A 20,789-nucleotide genomic window follows, 5' to 3' on the forward strand; every position below is an offset into this window, starting at 1 on the left:
TGCAACATTTCTTAAACATTTACTATGTGCCAAATACTTCTCTAGGTGCTGGGGAAATAAAAGTTAAGACAGGCAAATATTCCTGCCTTCGGAGAACTGACACTTAAACAAGGATACCTTGCCGAACAAAATAAAACAGATTTTATCAGACAGTGGTAGGCACTACAGAGAAAAAGAAAGTGGGAAGGAGGAGCGGGGGAACCGGGGGGTTGGGGCCTCATCCAGCAGACAACACTCAAATAAGACCTGAAGCAGGCGCAGCTGCGAGAGTCTGGGGGGGGTGGGGGGGTGGGGGTGGGAGGAGGAGCCAGGAGAGGGAGAGGAAATGCAAAGGCCCTGGGGAAGAAGCAGCAGCACATTCAGGGACAAGCAAGTAGCGGGACAGGTAGAGAAGGTAGGATCACATCAGAACAGGGTGGCGGACGGGCAGGCAGGAGTGTGCAGGTCCCACAGAAGAGCTTTTCCTTGGAAATGCATTCCAAAAAGTTGCTTCATACTCTGCTTTCTCTTCAGATCGCATAAATCTTTTGCCTTTTACAAAAGTTGCTTCTTCCCACGTATAAAGAAAATTACAACTGCGCTGACAATTCTCTGTCAGCCCAAAGTGTGAAAACCCCGTACTGGTACACGCACACAGGTACAAGGAAAGAGATGCTCCTGTACGCGGAACTGTTTATAACAGCAAAGGCCAACAACCAGAAACGCCTCTTAGTACCAGCCTAATGATTCAACGATCTGATAGAACACTATCCTGCTGTTAAAAAAAGAAACCGGAGGTGCTTCCTCTTTAGGGACTGACAGGGCAGATCTTGAGCATCAACTGGTGAAGAGATAAAGGACAGCAGTATGCTTCCATCTATGTTTCTAAAACGGGACTAAGAATGTCTTTGAACTTGCTCGCATATGCACAAAAATCTCTGACATGACCTTCAAATACTAATAGTTGTATCACTGGTAGTGGTTGATGGGAACTGGTCGGGTGGCACTAAATACTTTCCATAGGTTTTAAACCACGTAAACGTATTTCCTATTCGAAACAGTAAGTAACTTAGTCCAAAATGTTAAAGTGCCCCTAATGCAGCCTGCCTCCGTTCCCGAGGCCCAGTCAGATCTGGCTCTCTAACCCTGCCAGTGCCCGGCAGGCATGCGAAAGCCGGCCACCTTCCTCCGCGGGGCTCACCTCTATGGGGATGTAGAGCATGAATCCCGGCTCTCCTGTGTGAGTCATGCTCATCACCCTGATCCCATTTGCGTAGCCCACACTCATCTCCTGTGGAAGCAAAGGGGGAAGGTCAGCACGGAGAGTCTCCAGAGGAAGTGAGCGCTCAACACGTGTGTTAAAGGAACGAACACCTGAGGTAAACCTCTTATCAGCTCCGCACCCTTTGACCCTACGGCAGAGCCATGCGCCTGAGAGAAATTCATCCCCAGAGTGGTCTGTTTCCGAGTACTGGGGTCACCAGAAACGGAGCACGGTCTTTACACTCTTCTCATGAAACATCATTTCAGGAGCACTAGCCAAGCTGCTGGTGGGAAGTGGAGGCGAAGTCTTTACAATCGTGAAACATTTCTTTTCGCAAAGTCCTCCTAAAGGTTTGTTTTAGGGGTGCCCGAGTGGCTCAGTCGGCTAAGCGTCTCTTAATTATGGCTCAAGTCATGATTTCAGGGTTCGTGGGATTGAGCCCCAGTGCAGAGCTTGATTGGAATTCTCTCTCCCTCTCTTTCTGCCCCACCCCACTTGTGCACTGTCTCTAAAAATAAAGAAAGAACCTTAAAAAGATTTCAGTCAAGAGTGTCAAGAGCAACCAAGACCAGGCCTGTGTCTTCTCTGGGGCATCTGGCAGTCAAGTCCAGGGCACCTGCCCTACAAAAGAGGATGCCTGATGACCACAGAACATGGTGCACCTGCTACCCTGGGGTCAGAGATTAGGCTTCTAATTCAAAATGTGTTTACAGCAGCTCAGTTACCTAACAGGCCTCTGACACAATCCCTGTTCCTGTAATGGCAAGTGGTTAAGTCCCAGAAGGCACTGGAGCAAACTGTTCCCACAGGAAGCCCAACATAACTTGCTACCCTGTAGGCTCACATAAGTGCATCATTCGTTCCAGAACCCAAGGCCATGCAGGGAAGGGTTGCTGATGGCTAACGGTGAGACTGTTCTGTTGCTTTCACTCTGCCACGGAGAAAAAGGGACACTGTACAATGAGTACGTGGATCTCAGCTTAGGTTTGAACTTCAAAGAGTCTCCATCAGTCAGTAGCTGCCCCACAGCTGTTTTGCTACAGGTTGTCAAAACACTAGTCTGTTTGCACCTCTCTTATCAGTATTGTTACTACTTCTTTTACTCAGTTCCGAGATGCTACTGCTGCCAAATATAAGAAACTTATGTAAGTTGTTTAGCGCTTCACCTGAACATCTCTTACCTGGAGATACTACACACACAGAAGTGACTCTGTGAATGGAAAAGGAGAAGCACTGCATGGAGAGAAGGAACCTGACCTTAATTGGCATTTTTGGCGTTAGTGTCCTAATCCTTTAATTTACACATTTAATCCACTGCTACAAAAAGCAGTAAATAGAAAGGACTGATATTCAGAGAAGTTAAATCCACTTCAAAGATATCCTAATGCTTATTAAATAAGGAGACCTAGAAAGGTGAAAAATAAAGGGACGAATTTATTGAGCCATTTTATTTGCTCCATAAAAGCCCCAACACCCTCTCTCTGTGGACATTAACGCTGTAGTAAAACTGTGTAATTGCTATCCCTATAAAAGAAATATTCCCTGTCCATTTAAAAACTAGAACTTAATTAGCACCCACCTTGCAGAACAGACTTGGGAAGTGGTCTGGAGTCATAGGGGCATAGGACAACTCGGACAGCACATCCACAGCTCGAGGGCCAATCAGATTGAGGGCTAAACAGAAAAGAACAAGAGATGTCTGGCCAGTCCAGACACCGCTGAGCCAAAGGGAAAAGTCTGTTTGGGACTTGCTCTCTCACGGCCAGGCCTGGGTGATAAGCCCACGAAAGTGCCTCTCTGCTTAGGCAATCCCAGGATGGACACAGAGTGCCCCAAGTCAGGCAGACACCTCTCCTGACAGGCCTGGTAAATGCATGCACTGCTGACTGCTGGCCAGAGACAGCCTGGCCAGCGTGTTTCCTCTTCCCGGGGACACGGGGAAACAACAACCCATAGCCGCCTTTGTGGTTAGACCGGGAACGTGAGACCGCGTCCTGGCCGGGGCGATAGGAGCCCACTTCCAGGGCCGGCCACAAACCTCCCACACGGTTCCCATCGCCTCCTTCCTCCCACTGTTGCTATATGGTGAGAGCGGCCCAACCAGCCCAGGTTCCGTCATGGCACAGCAGCCTGTGGAAATTATACCCCAAACACCCTCTTGGGCTAGGAAACAACTTTGGTTCAGTAAGATTGTGTAGTTTGCCAATCTGGTAGCAAACAGCCAAACAGATCTGCTGCTGTGATGAACTGGCCACGAGGACATGTTGGGGGAGAGGGGCAGTGAAGTGGGGGATAGGCAAGCATTAAAGCTGGAATGAGGAGGTGAGGGAAGGGGCTGCTCCCTGACAAGACTGCTGAGGAAGAGGTAGATCATCAGGAAATTAAGTCCTCCTCAAAAATTATTCACTCACTTAAAAAAAAGTTGAGAAATTTTGAAGAAAACAATATTTAGGTAGATTTAAAAATGTATTTTCGAAGTAATTTTCACTCATTCAACCAATATTTGCACTCCTCCATCCTGGCTGGAGGGGGCACAGCGGGAAACAAGACAAACGGACTGAAGCACAACTCACCCCTCACTTGCAAAAATGCAGGGACATATCAGGGATCAGTGTTCTATGACCAGGGCGCCTCCAGCACGCTTCTCACTCTGACCCCCATTTCTGAATGTCAGCTATAAAGAAGGCAGATGGAGAAGACGTATCTGGACAGGCTGGCCTCTTGTGCAGCTGAGCCTGGAGGGCCGGCTTACCGGTGTATTTCCAGGTGACATCCTCCAGAAGCAGGTTGCTGTCTTCTGGCATGTGTTTCTTAAGCCAGGCCCAACAGTGGACCTGCTGGTCAGTTGGGGAAATCATGAAGAAGCTGAAAGGGAGACCGGAAAGTAATGTAAGCCAGGCAGCAGAAAAAGCATCAGGAAGCAGTCAAGTTAACTCGTTTCAAAGCAGCCAATGAATGAGCAGAATACTGGCAAATGACCTCTTCGCCTTCAGAGGAGGCCAGGGGCACATAATTCTAGGATATACCACATAAGCACCGAAGATCCCGGCTTCCTGTTAGTGCCAAGATATACAGACCTACTGACACACCAGAACACTTTTTCCCAGTAGGGGGACTGTTATTTCCACATCGATTTGTATATAATCGGGTATGTTTCTTCCCCATTTTCCCCTGTGGCTTCTATTTGCACTGCATTGCTAAGGAACTGGCCAGGAGTTACCGAAATGTCTTCTCGTCCTCAGTACGGTCATGGTTTCCCGGACCGTGAGCCTGACGCTCTGCTCTGCGAGGACACCTCCAGGAGGCAGCGCACCGCAGGGGTTGGGGGGTGGGGGGCAGGGCGGCAGCCAGCCTTACCTGCGCTTGCTGAGCCGCGCTATGCTACAGTCGTTTTCATACCCTCCACCCTCATTGAGCATGCCGGTATGCACAATGTGGCCCACGGGTACATCGAGGTCATTGGAGAAGAGGTACTGAAGAATTTCCAATGCCTGGTCCCCGGTGGACTGGAGGGGGAGGGAAGAAAGCAGAGAGAGTGAGCACAAGAACAGCTGGTTGGTAACACAGTCTGCCGAGCAGTGTGACCCCCTGAGGCAACTCAATTAGCCAGTTCCCAACTGCAACAGTATCTGCGGATTTAGCAACAGTATCTGCGGATTTACTCCGCTGTGAGAAGCTCCAAAGAAAGCTCGTTGTTTTTGTTCGTTTTCTTTTTACTGTTTACTTATTTTTGAGACACAGAGAAGACAGCATGAGTGGGGGAGGGGCAGAAAGAGAGGGAGACACAGAATCCGAAGCAGGTTCCAGGCTCTGAGCTGTCAGCACAGAGCCCGACACGGGGCTCAAACTCACAGACCACGAGATCATGACCTGAGCCAAGGTCGGACGCTTAAGTGACTGAGCCACCCAGGCGCCCCAACTGGCTCTTGATTCTAATGGTAAGTGGGCCTCTACAAGCAGATTAAAACCCAGAAACAAAGAGCTAAAACTTCAGAAAAATGTATTACAGTTTAGTAAAACACTAAAACATACCACAGGTCTTACAAAATTGGTTTTGAAGTGGCAGATAAAAAAGGAGACATTCAACAAATATTCAGAAGTTTCTAATCTATTATTTGGGTTTCTCAAGCACTTACTGTTATTTCGAACTTTGTGAAAGAGGACATGTCAATGACACACACAGCTTCCTTACAGCACTTGACTTCAGACTCCACAATGTCAAACCAGTCTGGCTTATAGAAAGTCTTGCTCTGCTCCAATGCCAGGAGGTCTACAGACCGGCAAACAACAAAAGAAAAAGAGAAAAGGACATTTATATTGAGGACTCTCCCCGTGTGGATTAGTATAGTGTGACAGGTTTTTCTTTATTCCTCCAGGAACACATTCTAACTGTAATACATTTAAAAATGGGTTTTATTAGTTCTCAAGGCAACAAAAGAATAAACATGAGAACGGGCCTTCTTACCCTTGTCTGGTGGCACGAAGTACTTCGGCCTCTCAAATCCATGTTTTTCCATCCACCTGGCTCCTTGTGCGTCCAGCCGGTCATAGAGAGGAGATGTGCGTAACTGCCTCCCGGTCTGGAAGTCCCAACGGGGAACCTTCAGATCATACAGCAGAGCTAGAACAGAAATAACAGTCTCTGCAAACCCAAACCACCGAGCCGAGAACACAGCATCTCTAGATTCGGGAGTCGCTCCTGTTCAAAAGAGCATGCTTTCCAGGCTAACGGGACCTAATGTGCAAACAGTTCCCAGTATAACAGGCAGGCTCCGGAAGAAAGAATGATGTTGCAAGAGCTGCCCTGATCTTTCCACAGAGTTACAGGGCCGTGAGTCAGGTTAACAACTCCAAGTCTCTGTTCTCAATGACTGTTTCAAGTTAGTAGGCAGAAACAATGGGAGAAAGGTCATGCTTGTAAACCTTGCTAAGTCCCACAGCAGAGACGAAGACTGTATCTGAGGAGCAGAGTGTGAAAACATGGCACTTGCTTCTTTACAGTGCCTGTGTTGCTGGGATCTCAGGACTGTTAGACACATTTCCTCTCTAACATTTAACCCGTTTCTGAGGTGAAAGGGAACATAGCATACCTTGATTTGGTGGCTGCACAGTACTGTCCCAGTCACATTATTCACATAACAAAGCTAGGGTCACAATTCATTTCTCCTAATGTCCAATCTGCAACAGCAATAAGTAAAAATAGCCAGAAAGAGTGTGATCTCTAGTCCCTTCCAAAGAGAAGAGCTGACCTCAAACTATTCCAAACAAGAGGTACATCAGAATGGGGAGGAGGCTGAGAAATTAAAGAGAAGGAAGCCACGCTGGTTGCCTTATCTTGCGACAATTTTTCAGTCTTCTCTGGTACTTTAGGTTCTATTTACCCTTTTCTCATTTCCTGTCATGCCTCCCATTTCTATTACATGAGAATCAGAGAAGGCTACCCAGCGTGTCAGGTCATCACAGGGAAACTCGAGCTCCATTATGATTTGCACAGGTTCTAAAGTAACAAATAGCTGGGGAAATTGAGACTTCTGGCGAGTCAACATTTTAACCAAAATATTTGCCAAAAATAACCTTAGCGGCCACCCATACTGCTGCCGGGTTGTCTCCCACCAGTAAGAGTTCTCTACGACAGGCTAAAAGTGAATACACAGGTGCTAAAGGTCGTTCAAAGGCCTCACCGTGAACGGGACCGCCTGCTATTAAACCAACAATTCATTGTTAAAGGATGGCAGTCACAGCATATGTAGAAACTCAACTGTGAACATAAACATGCCCCAAGTATCTAGCTATATATTTTGGCAAAGTCTCAGAATAGTTCCTCAGTATAGGAAGATGAAATTACAATCTGGTTTGGTTCAATTCTTGGTACAAAACCTGTCTCTAGAAAATAAAGGTAAGGTAGAGTAACAAGTTAGAATGAAGCTGGAGAGAAGTAGGAATGAGGAGAACAGAAATGTATGTTTTGTATTTATATGAGAAGTAGTTTCCTATCTTGCTAGCATGTGACAGTTATGACAAAAATCACTCAGAGAAGCTTGAAGCTTTGAGAACAAGCCAAATCCTCTGCCTTGGAAAGCAAACTGTAATCTCAAAGATCAAGTGAGGAGAGAGAACATTCACCTGACATGGGCGCTTTCCAAGCAAAGTGGAAAGCAGACAATGCTAGGAATATACAAGAAGCTGCTGCGGGAAGTCTGATGGCAATTACCACCTGTAAGTCCTTTTCTTCTTTCCTGTTCCCAGAGATAAATAAAGGACAACATACTAAAGAGATGGTTATGTAAATATCACATGGGGCCTAAGGCCCCAACATGGGCCCCCTACCAGTCAAACTCGAGAGGCCAACTTGAAGCAATTCTTAAACAACTGAGGGAAAGATCTGCTCCTCTGAATGATCCAACAGCCCCCAAGAAGACACCTTCAACTAGATGCAAATGGGATCAAGCTCTACTCACGCATGACTTCCATGACCCGGTGGCGCAGAAAGGTACGGCTGCTCTGGAGGGCTCCAAAACGTTTCAAGTCCAATTCCCAGATGCTTTCTGATGGATAACCATGCACCATCCATTCGGCGAGGTACCTGTTTAGATGGGGAAGTTGCTGGGCCTCAGATGGGATACTCTCCTAACTGTACTAGGAAACAAGAACCAACAGAATCAAACATCCTGTCTTGTCACAGACTGGTTGAGAACTTCTGGGCAATTTCCTTAATTTTTCTGAAGAAACAAACACGGATCCATCTACTGCTCTCAAATCTGCTATGACAATCTTAGTTCTAATGATAAGGTTCCCTAGAAAGTGTTTTAAGACATAAGTGACATCTATGAAAAACATACTCTATTCATACATCCAATGGGCTTTTTCTGGAAAACCTTCAGGAGGTTATACATCTATCTGATCATATCTCTGCTTTTGGTAACTCCTCTTCCATGACTGTTTTCAGAACCATTCTACAAGTCACTCAAGAAAAGTGGCCTCAGTTGGTTAAGCTTCCGACTTCGACTCAGGTCATGACCACACAGTTCGTGAGTTCAAGCCCCGCATCGGGCTCTGTGCTGACAGCTTGCAGCCTAGAGCCTGCTTCGGATTCTATGTCTCCCTCTCTCTCTACCCCTTGCCCACTCACACTCTGTCTCTCTCTCTCAAAAATAAACATTAAAAAAAATTTTTTTAATTAAAAAACAAAGTGGCCTCAGGGTGCCTGGGTGGCTCGGTTGGTTAAGCTTCTGACTCTTTTCAGTCGGTTCAGGTCATGATCTCATGGTTTGTGGTTTGAGCCACGTGTCGGGCTCCACACTAATAGTGGCGAACCTGCTTGGGATTCTCTCTCTCCCTGTCTCTCTGCCCCTCTCCCACCAGTCTCTCGGTAAACTTAAAAAAAAAAAAAAAAAAAAGTTGCCTCATTGATAAAAAAAGTAACTTTTAATTGTGGCAAAATACAAAGAACATAAAATCAACCATCTCAGTCATTTCTAATTGTGAGGTTCAGTGGCATTAAGTACACTGACACTGCTGTGTAACCATCACAACCATCCACCCCCAGAACTCTTCATCTTCCCAAACTGAAACTCCATCCACCTGAGAAGCAGTCCCTCTCCATTCCCGTCCACAGCCTTGGCAACCACTGTGATACTGTCTGTCTTCATGAACGGTACTGCACACAGTATTCGTCCTTTCTGGCTGGCTTGTTTAATCAGTATGTGATTTTTTTATTACATATACACATACATGTTTATTTGTTTATTTTGAGAGAGAACAGAGAGGAAGGGAGAAAGAATCCCAAGCAGGCTCCACACTGTCAGTGCAGAGCCCAATGTGGGGCTTGAACTCACGAACCTTGAGATCATGACCTGAGCCAAAGTCAAGAGTCGGCAGCTCAAGCAACCGAGCCACAGAGGTGCCCCATAATCAATATGTAATTTTTAAAGAAAACTTGTACTACTCAACATGATCGTCTGTGTCACTCACCATACTTACTGTTTACAAACTCAAATGCACACTCAAAAGGATCAAAACAGCTGAAAAGTACATCCCACAGGCTCCGTGACTAATTCCAAAAAGAGTTACTGAAACCCTGTGCACAGTGACACTGCTAGAATATCCCACAGTGATTACTTCGAAGGGGACAACTCCCAAATGAGGTGTATCTCCTCCTTACTATCAACACACTGGATTATATACACACATTACACACCATATTAGTAACAAGTAACTCTGGGAAGCACAGCAGAGCCCAGCAAGCAGAGTCTAATCAAGAGAGACTGACCTTCCAGCCCCTCCTGCAAACGACAGGCCAGCAGAGTTCATTCCCACCAGGACGTAGTAGCCCTGCACTGCCGGAGACTCGCCCATGATGCACCTCATGTCTGGGGTGAAGGTCTCGGGGCAGTTGACCAACTTCATGATCTCCAGAGTCTCCAGTTCTGGCATCCGACGCAGGAGGGAACTCAGCAGGGGCTCTGAGCCATAAAAACAAACCCAAATAGAGTCCTCAGCTTTAGGGAATTCAAAGACTTCCAACTCCTTATACTTTCCTACTCCCTCTCCTTTCAGAAAATCACTTGAAAGGGGTTTTCTCAGAAGAGCCAAATGGGCCCTAGATCAGAAAGTAGAAACCCTGGTGTAATTAATGGACACACCTACAAAGCGCGTGGCATAAAGACTAAGAAAAAGGACACTTCTTTGCAAAGGCCAGGAGCTATGGAAGGGCACACAATACATGTGACTACAGATAAGATCTCCAAGGGATTGCTGTTTGTGGAAAGCTCTTCAGTGACACTCGAGGAGACATAGGATAAAGGCAAGGATTTCCACAGTTGGAAAAGCTGCAGAAGACAGGACCTTGGCCTGTTTGAAAATAAGTCCATCATATGGGACAGTGGTAAGAAATGAAGCCAGACTAAAGCTGGCTGGTGGGTACACAGAAGGTTCTGTATACTATGCTCTCCACTTCTGAGAGTCTAAAATCCCTCAGAATAAAAAGTTTATTTTTTAAAAGGTCCATCAAGGGTTGGGAGGCAAACTCTTCATTATAGACAGTTTCTTATCTTTTGAATTTGGAAACGTGGGCCTTTATTAACTATCCAGTAAATAAAATTATTACAAAACTGAGTAGAACATAAATATCGAATCACTGTGAGGCAAACGTGGAACTAATACAGTACTGTAGGTCAGTTCTTCAATAAAAACAAAAACCGAGTAAAAGACTGTATTAACAAAACAATTCTGCTTTCTAAAAACGTCTTCAGTCTTACATGCAGTCCTACACAAAGGGTTTCCTCCTAGCCTAGAATTTCAGCAATGATTTTAGTTAAGTAATAAGCCTGGGGTCCCCTAACCAAGATTTTCATCCCCCGAATCCAGTACCCAGTGACCGCAGCCTTAGACCAGGCAGACCCTGTGGACTGCCTTCTGAAAGCACCTCATGGGGCTGTTACAAAGATCAAAGAAGAATCTCTTCTTGAAAATGCTTTCAAAAAGATAGCATCTTACACAAACACAGGGCATTATAGTTATCCTGTAGCTCACACACCAAAGTGATCCCAGTCTTCCTGCAGATTCTGAATTTCCAGCTGGTTCTTGCCCTCAGTAAATATTGGCTTCGGGTTCTTCTCAAAGCCCCCAGACAAGATGCCACCCTGCCAGTTCCGGATATAAATTCTTCCATCAGCATCCACAACAGCTGAGGAAGAGAAATGACAAGGGAGTCGGGGGTGGGGTGGATAGAAGGGCAAAGCAAGGTTTAGAGGCAAGCCAGCTTTCTAAAGGGACAGAAAAAAGCAGAACAAAAACGCCTACTGGCTCTGTTGGCGAAGAGCATCCAGTGAACACAGAGCTTTCAAGGTGACGGGGGAGGATCCTCCTCTCAGGTTACAGTGGAGACTATTTCTCTATCCCTGACCTGCTTAGTTCCCTAGAAGCTCTGTCTAGTCCTCACAACCAGACTATGGAACTGCTGTAGTGACCGTGAAAGCCTAGCAGAAGGGGGGTACGGCGAGCTCATTCTAGGGGTTGAGACCTGCCACGTGACGTCCGGCCCTTTCCTGTGGTGCTTGGGGTCCCTGAGCAACCTGACTCTGTAGCTTACCTATAAGCTCTCTACAACGTATGCCATTCAAGTCAAAAACTCCAGGTTATATTCCAAATATTCTCAATTTGGACCTCTGTCTGGGAATGCAATTAGCTTACAAAACTAACAAACCAAAACACGGCTTCAGCGGAATGCCCATTTTATCCATCCTTTCGTAAGGAGCTCTTACGGGAAAGTTAGGATTGGGTCCGCCTCCCTGTAACATGCTTCAGAAAAGACAAGGCTCTCTCAGGCAGAGTCTGTCCTTAGCACAAAGTGTTCCTTTTCAGAGGACAGAACAGTGGCAAGGAAATGAGATTAAAGACAAAGCTTAAGTCCTCACTTGGTGTGTTGCTCTGCAGAGGGGTCTCCAAGGGGCGAGTCAGAAGGTAGAAGTGTTCGCAGGCATGTAACGGGATACTAACCGGCTCCTCGTTGGACAGACCCAGCTCGTATGCCCACTACAAACGGACGGATTGATTTGTGGGTGGGAAGAGGAACAGAAAGACAAATGAGCAAGTTCAGCCGCTTGAAAAGAGTTTAATTCAAGTGGCCTATGTGTGCTCTTGTCCCAACGTCTGGGGCGGGAAGCCACACTGCAGCCTGCTTTATTTAGCTCAGTTCATGGGGGGAGCAGCACCAGGCTTGTTAAACCATAACCATGCTTCTTTTTTTTTTAACCATAACCATTATTCTTATACCAAAGAACGACAGACTTAGGAGCTCGTGGGGGGCAAGCGAGGCCCTTCGAACAAAATGCCTGACCTCGACTACAAACCCCGAATACCATCATATGTGATCTTCATGAGGCAAAAAGTACCCGTAGGTCACCTGAAGATTGTCGAGTGGAAGGCAAGGCACCAATATGCCTTAAAAGTAGAAGCAGCTTAGTGCTCTGAACTGAATCCAGGCTCCTGACACAAAAGATAGCCTAACACTTATGTGCTAGGTTGTAGAAAAAAATGAAATACCACAGGAAGACCCAACAACGAGGATGTGTCAATGCCCAACTGTTTTTGTGGCCTTCCTGGCCAGGAGAGCACGCATTAACCCAGGGTGGAGGAAGGAAAAGGTCACGACGGTGCTTTTCCTTGAGGACTAGCTACAGGCTTCTGATGGAGCGCACAAGAATTCTGAGGTTTCTAGTCCAAACAAGGAATAGGTGGTCCCTGACACCTGCTTAGTCCGTCACACTATTAACCTTACGTCTTCACGCCCCAAATCCCAGCAGTGACTGTTGTTTTAGATCAGTGACCCAGTGTTGTTGCTAACCTACCTGACCAGCACAGTTGACAAAATACTGGCACTCAATCTGTCCTTTATCGGTCTCCACGCCGGTTACTTGGCCTTTTTTGACCATTACATGAAGCACGCTTGTACGGTCATAGATCTGCACACCTGTTCCAAGGTAAAGAAAGAGGCAGTGCAACCATCTTCGGATGGCCCAGAATTAAGGCAGCAGCAGATTCTGCAGCAGATTCTAAACCCGTAAGAAATGATGAAAAAGCCAGGTCAATGCTTTAATTTAAAAACACAAAAACTTCCAGGAACCACATCCTGGGGCAGTGTCCATGGGCCTCTTCCGTGACTGAAAACAGCAGGTCACTTTAGTACACAATTCAATTCTAGGAACCATAAAAGGGGGAGGGGAGAAGAAGGTTAAATAGGGCGTCTTAAATCCAAATCCACCCACACCATGAATCAGTTCATCCAAAGTGCAGAACACCATGGACACTACTTAGTCTTCCCCTCATTCATTCCAAACCCAGGACATGACCAGCTTTCGGACTCAGTCCCCACCAGGTCTTCTGCCCTTGGAGCGTCTCACGTTCTATGGGGGGGGAATTCCCCTAAGTTTGAACTTACGGTCATTACTAAAAAGCAGTTCCTTAGAACTTTAATAAGAAAAACGTGGCCGTGAGGAAAAACACTTATTAACTTAAGAGAGGATATTCAAACAAACATTCTAAGAGCCAGTGTTCAAATATGGAAGCCGAGTTGGGGTCACTGCCGATTGGGAGACACCTTCTTACATGACCTCTTTCCTCCTCACCCAGAAACATGCTTACCATTTTGGGAGGCAGCACTTGCCAGGGCAAGAGCCACATCAGCAGAGGACACCACCGCATCCTCGGGAACATGCATGGCCCCCACCAGGTCGTGCACGTTTAGGAGAGGGTGAAGTTCGGCCACTTTCTTGGGGGAGATGATCTCAGAAGGGATGCCTATGACACTGCCACAGAACACAAGGGGACAATGACATGCATGGCCCTCTGGCAGAGGTCAGTCTGACAGGAGTGTCAGGACAGGCTTCTAGTCTCATACATACTTCAGCCTGGAGTTGATACGCTTCAGGGAGATGAGCCGGTCCTGAGTTTGGGCCAGAAAGATGGAGCCTGTCCTTATGTAACCTGGAAGGAAAACCAGCCCAGACTGAGCAGACCAGGCCAGCTACAGGGATCAGGTGGGCGAGCCCACTAGGTAACAGGTTAGAAGACCCGTGAGCGGCCCTGGCATAGCCCCATCCAAACATACTCAGCTGGGGTTTGGGGAGGAGTGAGTAGGATTTTAATGTACATCTTAAGTAATCACTCTATTTTTTTTAATGTTTGTTTATTTTTGGGAGAGAGAGACAGAGCATGAGTGGGGGAGGGACAAAGAAAGAGGGAGACAGAATCTGAAGCAGGCTCCAGGCTCTGAGCTGTCAGCACAGAGCCAGAGGTGGTGCTCGAACTCATAAACCGTGAGATCATGACCTAAGCCAACGTTGGATGCTTAACTGACTGAGCCACGCAGGTGCCCCTTTAAATAATCACTCTTAAAGTCAAAATGAGACATAACTGTTGCTACAAAGCCTTTGGGAGGGGAATGTACCCCCAGAACCCACCTCTTTCTTTGGTCTTTTTAGGCTTTCTCCTCGTGGTTTAGGTGGGAGTATGGCCCCAAATGCAGGCCACTCACAACATGGGCACCCAGGAGCTACACCCACCCTTTCCTTCCCTAGCAGAGCCAATGGGCATGTGGCCAAAGTTCAGCCAATCAGACCCCCTGGGATACTGGGTCTGGAGCAAGTGGGTGAATGGCTGGAGGCCAGTCATCTCGGAAGCAGCAGCGTCCTGGCCAGACCGGCCCTGTTTCAGTTGAGGGGCTACCTGTTGTGGGTTCCCCACGGCCTGGCCTCCACGTTGCCTGCTCCAGCCGGCAGCCTCCTGCCAACTCACTGGCTCCGAGGGCCTTCCAACAAACTCCTTTTGCCCACGCTGGCCAGAGTTGATTCCTGCTCTTTGCAGTCAACATATATGACACACCCGTGATCATGCTTTGGTCAGTGACGACCCCCCTAATGTGCAATGACTCTCAGTTCTAACGATGAAAAAACTGAATCAGCTACCATTTTGTTTTTTTTTTAATTTTTTAAATGTTTATTTATTGTTGACAGAAAGAGACAGCATGAGCAGGGGAGGGGCAGAAAGAGACAGAGACACAGAATCCAAGTAGGCTGTAGGCTCTGAGCTGTCAGCACAGAGCCCAATGTAGGGCTCGAACCCACTGTGAGATCTCACAAACTGTGAGATCATTACCTGAGCCCAAGTTGGATGCTTAACTGAGCCACCCAGGCATGCCTCAGCTATCTTTTAAAAAGGCACTACAAGAGGATCATTTAAATATTTTCCTCATCTCTTTTGAAACCATCAGATAAATATGTCCTTCCCTGAAATGACAAGAATGTCTAAGTTTGGAGAACTGAAATTTCAGAGAATGGCTTTTAAATTTTTTTTTTTCAACGTTTATTTATTTTTGGGACAGAGAGAGACAGAGCATGAACGGGGGAGGGGCAGAGAGAGAGGGAGACACAGAATCGGAAACAGGCTCCAGGCTCTGAGCCATCAGCCCAGAGCCCGACGCGGGGCTCGAACTCACGGACCGCGAGATCGTGACCTGGCTGAAGTCGGACGCTTAACCGACTGCGCCACCCAGGCGCCCCTCAGAGAATGGCTTTTAAAAACTATAGCTAGGGGAGCCTCAGTGGCTCCATCAGTTAAGCATCCGACTTTGGCTCAGGTCATGAGCAGAGCCTGCTTCGGATCCTCTGTCCCCCTCTCCTACCCCCCCTCCCCGCCCTGCTCATACTTTGTCTTTCAAAAATAAACATTAAAAAAATTTTTTTTAATAAAAAATAAAAACTGTAGCTACACCAGACCAGTGCAGTGATCCTGGCCAGTAATTCACTGGCTCATCACACTCTGAATCTCACTGCAAAGGGTTCAGCAGTCACTTCCTACTTACTACCAAAGATCCCACATGGGAGGAGATTGTCACTGTATACAAAGCTACACAACACATCGCATTTCACACATGATGTCAAATTGTGCTCTTCCCAACAGAACCACCTGTGATAACAACATATCACCTGTTAACAAGATTAATGGTCTGTTGTTTTCCCACAGAGGACTTTTAAAGTTTGGTCTAGAGCTTTCTGACACAAAATTTCCTGTCACAGGTGTGAAGCCATAAAATAGAACTCTTACATTCAGTAAGAACAAAGTATACATCTAATATTAAAAGACGAGTTAGAAAAGAAATATAAATAGCCAATAAACCCACAAAATAAAGTTTAAAAGAAAGAGATGCAAATTAGGATCTGATAACTTCTTCCATCTCTCAGATTAGCAAAAAGAATAATACCCGATGTTGGGCGCCTAGCTGGCTCAGCGGGTAGAGCCGGCAACTCTTGATCTCCGGGTCATGAGTTGGAGCCCCATGTTAGGCACAGAGGTTACTTGAGAACAAAATAATATAAAAAATAATACCCAACGTTGAAAGACTAAAAAGATATAACTGCTCTCAAACACTTATGGTGAGAGGGTGGCCCTTTCAGAGGATGATCTGGCAATACCTAGCAGAGTTTAAAATACACACACTCTTTGCTCAAATTATCCACCTTTTAGAAATCTATCCATTAGAAATAACAAGAGAAAACAAAGATATACTGACAAGGATCTTTACTGCATCATTATTTAGAACAAAAAAAAAAAAGAGGAAACTATGGGGTGCCTGGGTGTCTCAGCCGGTAAGTGTCTCACTTTGGCTCAGGTCATGATCTTGCGGTTCGTGGGTTCGAGCCCTGGATTGGGCTCTGTGCTGATAGCTCAGAGCCTGGAGTCTGCTTTGGATTCTGTGTCCCCCCTCCTTTCTGCTCCTTCCCCACTCATGCTCTATTTCTATCTCAAAATAAACATTAAAAAAAAGAGTGAAAAAAGAAGATGAAACTATAAACGTCAGGTAATGGGAAAATGGATAAACAAACCAACACATACTATGGCACATTCCTCTGCAGGTATAAACAAAGACGACGAGTTATTTATATGAGCTGATTTGAAGAGCACTCAATAAAACACGTTTATTTAACTATTACTTTTTTTAACGTTTTTATTTTATTTTTTTTTATTTTTTTTTTTTTTTTTTTAATTTTTTTTTTTTTTCCAACGTTTATTTATTTTTGGGACAGAGAGAGACAGAGCATGAACGGGGGAGGGGCAGAGAGAGAGGGAGACACAGAATCTGAAACAGACTCCAGGCTCTGAGTCATCAGCCCAGAGCCTGACGCGGGGCTCGAACTCACGGACCGCGAGATCGTGACCTGGCTGAAGTCGGACGCTTAGCCGACTGCGCCACCCAGGCGCCCCTATTTTTTTTTATTCTTGAGACAGAGAGAGACAGAGCATGAACGGGGGAGGGTCAGAGAGAGAAAGAGACACAGAATCTGAAACAGGCTCCAGGCTCTGAGCAGTCAGCACAGAGCCCGACGCAGGGCTCGAACTCACGGACCGCAAGATCGTGACCTGAGCCGAAGTCAGACGCTTAACCGACTGAGCCACCCAGGCACCCCTCATTTAACTATTATTAAGAATGTTTCTGGGGGCGCCGGGGTGGCTCAATCAGTTAAGCTCTGACTTTGGCTCAGGTCATGATCTCATGGTTCATGAGTTCAAAACCCGCATCGGGCTCTGTGCTGACAGCTCAGAGCCTGGAGCCGCTTTGGATTCTGTGTCTCCCTCTCTCTCTGCGCCCCCCCCCCACCCCCGCTTGTACTCTGTCTCTCAAAAATTAATAAATGTTTAAAAATATATTTAAAAATATTTCTGTATTTGACGAACAAGAAAGTGACACAGAGTGGAGAAATAATCCCCAATAAAAAGATGGGACAAAGAGCATATGATAAACCGTTAAATAAACAGCACCGACAAAGGTAAGGCAAAATTTGGAGAAAAAGATCCGCGTGGGCTACATGGTCTGGAACAGGCACTGCATGAAGTACTGATGTGTCAGAATATTTAAGTAGGGAACATACCCCTCATGTAAATGAACTATTTTCAGAAGATTAGCATGTAGTATCCTAATCGTGAAGTCCAGGTTGTACACAGGTCACTCGTCTTCATTTAATGTCTCAAAACCAGCCCACTGACTGGCAGCGATCCAAGTAGCACACACCTGCGCATTCTGCCGGGTAACAGAATTTTCCATCGGGGTACCCCAAGTCACCTTTCACTGCAGCACCGCTAAACTGCACTGGGGGTGACAGATTGACTGATCCCCAGACTCTCCCTTGCCTGACTTCCGTGCTGTCCCACAAGCATCAAGGGGATACAGGACCTAATAAGGGTTTCGTGGTGACCCAAAACTCAACTGAAATTGTTTTACCTTATGGAAAAGACGCCTAGAACCTGATTCCTCTAGCACCCAACCAGCTGAGCACCACAAGGCCCGGCAAAGCACGAGGAACTGAACCGGTGGACCGGAAGTCAGCAGTTCTGGCGCTGGGCCCATTACACGGACCCTCTGCTGACTCAATCCCTGGTAGATACCCGATTCAAGTACCGGTTGCCATCAAGTGAAATCCAACCCAGAGGGACTCTTCCCGCCTGTCCTGCACGTATCCCGCATCTTCCCTAACAGAAGCCAGAGACGGTGCAGCGGCAGGCGCCACGCACGTTTACCATCTTCACTCGCGAGTCCTCGCCTCTCAAAAGCAAGCCTGGCCGAGAGCGAGGACACCATGGGAGTCGGGCTCATCTACCGGGCAGGGACCAGGGTGAGGCGGCTGAGGCGCCCGCTCTCAGCGCTGGGCCAGCGCAGGGCCGGCCGGGGAACCCTGCTCACGTGCCCAAGCACGTACAGCCTCTTCCTGCCTGCCTGCCTGTAGCTCCTCTCCTGGCATCTCCCCTTCTCCACTGCCCCATCCACCCAATCCTGTTACAGGACGCTCGTCTTAACCCAGAACTGACCAACAACGTCACACTTCACCAGAGTGCGAATTATATGAAAGGGAAAGCTATAAAACCGTAGTCTGTCGTCAGAATCTCTAATGATCATAATCTCACCTTCCCCAGTGAAAACTGTGTCATACGCCACATAATTTCCAGTTGGCCGGCAAAGTGAGCCACAGGCCGTGCGTACCCCGTGACCACATGGCAGAGCCACCTCAGCTGGCACACAGATCGAGCTACCGTCCTTGTCAGGAGGGGTCTTGACTTCCCTGTGATTTGAATCACGCAGGTGTTCTGAAGAGCAGCCCTGAGCTACACGAGCGACCAGGCCCAGCTACTCGCTTAGGACAATTCCCGCGGCCACCAAACGGTTTCACCAGCTACGACACAGGCTCAACCCTGGGCTTCTGGCTAGTCCATCACCTCGCGACAAGCTGACAGACCTGCTTCCTACTTGTTATCGTATGGGACCGCCCCATAGCTTGGTCTCCCCGTCCTGCTTGCTCCAGTCGTATTCGGCTCACGATTCCCCGGGTTCTTTTCCCTTGGTGACGCACACAAGGGGTAACACACGCTTAAGCTTTACAGTCACAAATACCCTTAAGCGCAACTGGTGAAATTCAGTGGCTCAGACTATGATTTCACTGTCAAGCACCCAAACTTAAGCACTTCCTTCTCTTCCTCCTTCAGGAGCCAGATGTGGCCACCTAATCTATACTTCAGAGGGTGAAACAGGAAATGGCACAGGAAAACTTTCACATCATAGGAATTCTGGCATCTGGATAGGATCCGAGATAACGACCGAATCCCCTCGATAGATAAGGAAACGGCAGACAGCTCAACACGCTCACACGCTTGCCCGAGGTAAGACCAGGACGAGTGCAGAGCTCGGACTGAAACTCAAGCCTCAACTAAAATCCCCAGGCAGGCTTGGTGTCGGACCGCATATGGTACTGAGTGAAAGAGTCCGGGCCACAGGCAGACCAGTAAATGGCAGAGTACCTGCTTACCTGTTTGGATCCCTGTTTCTTGCTCTAACTGCTGGTAGAGTTTGTTGGAATAGTCTGCCATCTTCTGCTCGATGGTCAAGTGCCTGGCGGTGCTCAGGATGCCGGCACAGAACCTCGTAGAGCCAGCGGCCAGCCTGCGGGATGGATCCAAAATGCCGTTAGGGAGACTCGCATATCTGTGAATGCAACTAGTTCAAAGACCCTCATTACTGGCACCGACCGTAATATCAGAAGATGGAAACCTAAATATCCCGACAGGAGGGGGATTTCAAATTTTGGCGTTCACCTACACGACGGGACGCCGCGCAGCCATAAAAAAGGCACGAGAATGCTCTTCTGCAACACTATGGGAATCCTAATGAAAACAGCATGGGAGGAGCGCTACTTAATATGCCACTAACTTGTACAAAAAAAGAGAAAAAAATAGCAAGTGAAGACCCACGTACACACGTACACACTGACCAACACGTTTGCTCATATACACGGGGGGTGTCTGCAACGACACACTAGGAACTTAATTTGCCTCCAGCGAGGGAAACTTCAGCTAGAAGTCAGGGATGAGAAGCAGACTTTCCCTGCACACTCTTTTACAGTTTTTAATTCTGAATCGTGTAAATGCATTGCCTATTCGGAGAGAATTACAACAGACTTGTTAAATGTCATTCAATTTCTGGTAGGCAATAGAACAAAAAAGGACTTTAAGGGAAAGTGAGACAACTTGTACCAAGTACGAACCTTAGTCAGTAATAAGGTATCCATACTGATTCATCATATTTAACGGTAACCCCAACCTGAGATGTCAGTCCCGGGTGCACACAGGCGTGAGGCACACGGGAACTCGGTACAACCTTTGCATTTGTTCTGTAAATCTAGCACGGCTCTAAAATAAGTTAATTCAGTGGGGGGAAAAAAAGGAACAGAAAGAAGACAGGATGCAGCCAATTTCATTTCAGCCCATAGAGGGAGCTCCAGAGCCACGGGGTCTATGTTGCCATTTGACCGCCCCTACCCGGAGAACAAGATGGTAAGATGTGCCTGGACCCGGAAATAAAACGCACCCTCTTCGGATACTCGGCTCCGCGGCATCTGCCACCTCTCTCAGAGCCCAAAAACACGGGTATTGCACATCGTGAAACCATGGACAGGAGATTTCGCCTTTCCGTGACTGTTCTCATGCTACTTAGCGACAGGTTAGC

At 47.1% G+C, this 20,789-nt stretch overlaps 1 protein-coding gene across 3 annotated transcripts in view; it reads right to left on the minus strand.

The window, feature by feature from the left end:
• The window catches only part of PDPR (pyruvate dehydrogenase phosphatase regulatory subunit), a 37,941-nt gene that overhangs the window by 10,380 nt on the left and 6,772 nt on the right, over positions 1-20,789 (minus strand). For 2 of the 3 annotated variants that reach the window (XR_003965081.1, XM_030297753.1), the window contains exons 3-16: positions 19,594-19,727; positions 13,645-13,726; positions 13,385-13,548; positions 12,592-12,713; positions 11,659-11,776; positions 10,779-10,928; positions 9,513-9,705; positions 7,702-7,826; positions 5,709-5,864; positions 5,380-5,513; positions 4,601-4,749; positions 3,996-4,108; positions 2,823-2,917; positions 1,181-1,270 (exon numbers count right to left, since the gene is read on the minus strand). Coding sequence is in view for 2 of the 3 variants with exons in the window: in XM_030297753.1 (XP_030153613.1) it covers positions 1,181-1,270; positions 2,823-2,917; positions 3,996-4,108; positions 4,601-4,749; positions 5,380-5,513; positions 5,709-5,864; positions 7,702-7,826; positions 9,513-9,705; positions 10,779-10,928; positions 11,659-11,776; positions 12,592-12,713; positions 13,385-13,548; positions 13,645-13,726; positions 19,594-19,727 (1,825 nt within the window). In the remaining variant the exon portion in view is untranslated. The remainder of the gene's footprint in view (positions 1-1,180; positions 1,271-2,822; positions 2,918-3,995; positions 4,109-4,600; positions 4,750-5,379; positions 5,514-5,708; positions 5,865-7,701; positions 7,827-9,512; positions 9,706-10,778; positions 10,929-11,658; positions 11,777-12,591; positions 12,714-13,384; positions 13,549-13,644; positions 13,727-19,593; positions 19,728-20,789) is intronic. The other variant, XM_030297755.1, reaches the window with a different exon arrangement.

Source organism: Lynx canadensis, chromosome E2 (assembly GCF_007474595.2).
Source record: "Lynx canadensis isolate LIC74 chromosome E2, mLynCan4.pri.v2, whole genome shotgun sequence".
Taxonomy (NCBI): domain Eukaryota; kingdom Metazoa; phylum Chordata; class Mammalia; order Carnivora; family Felidae; genus Lynx; species Lynx canadensis.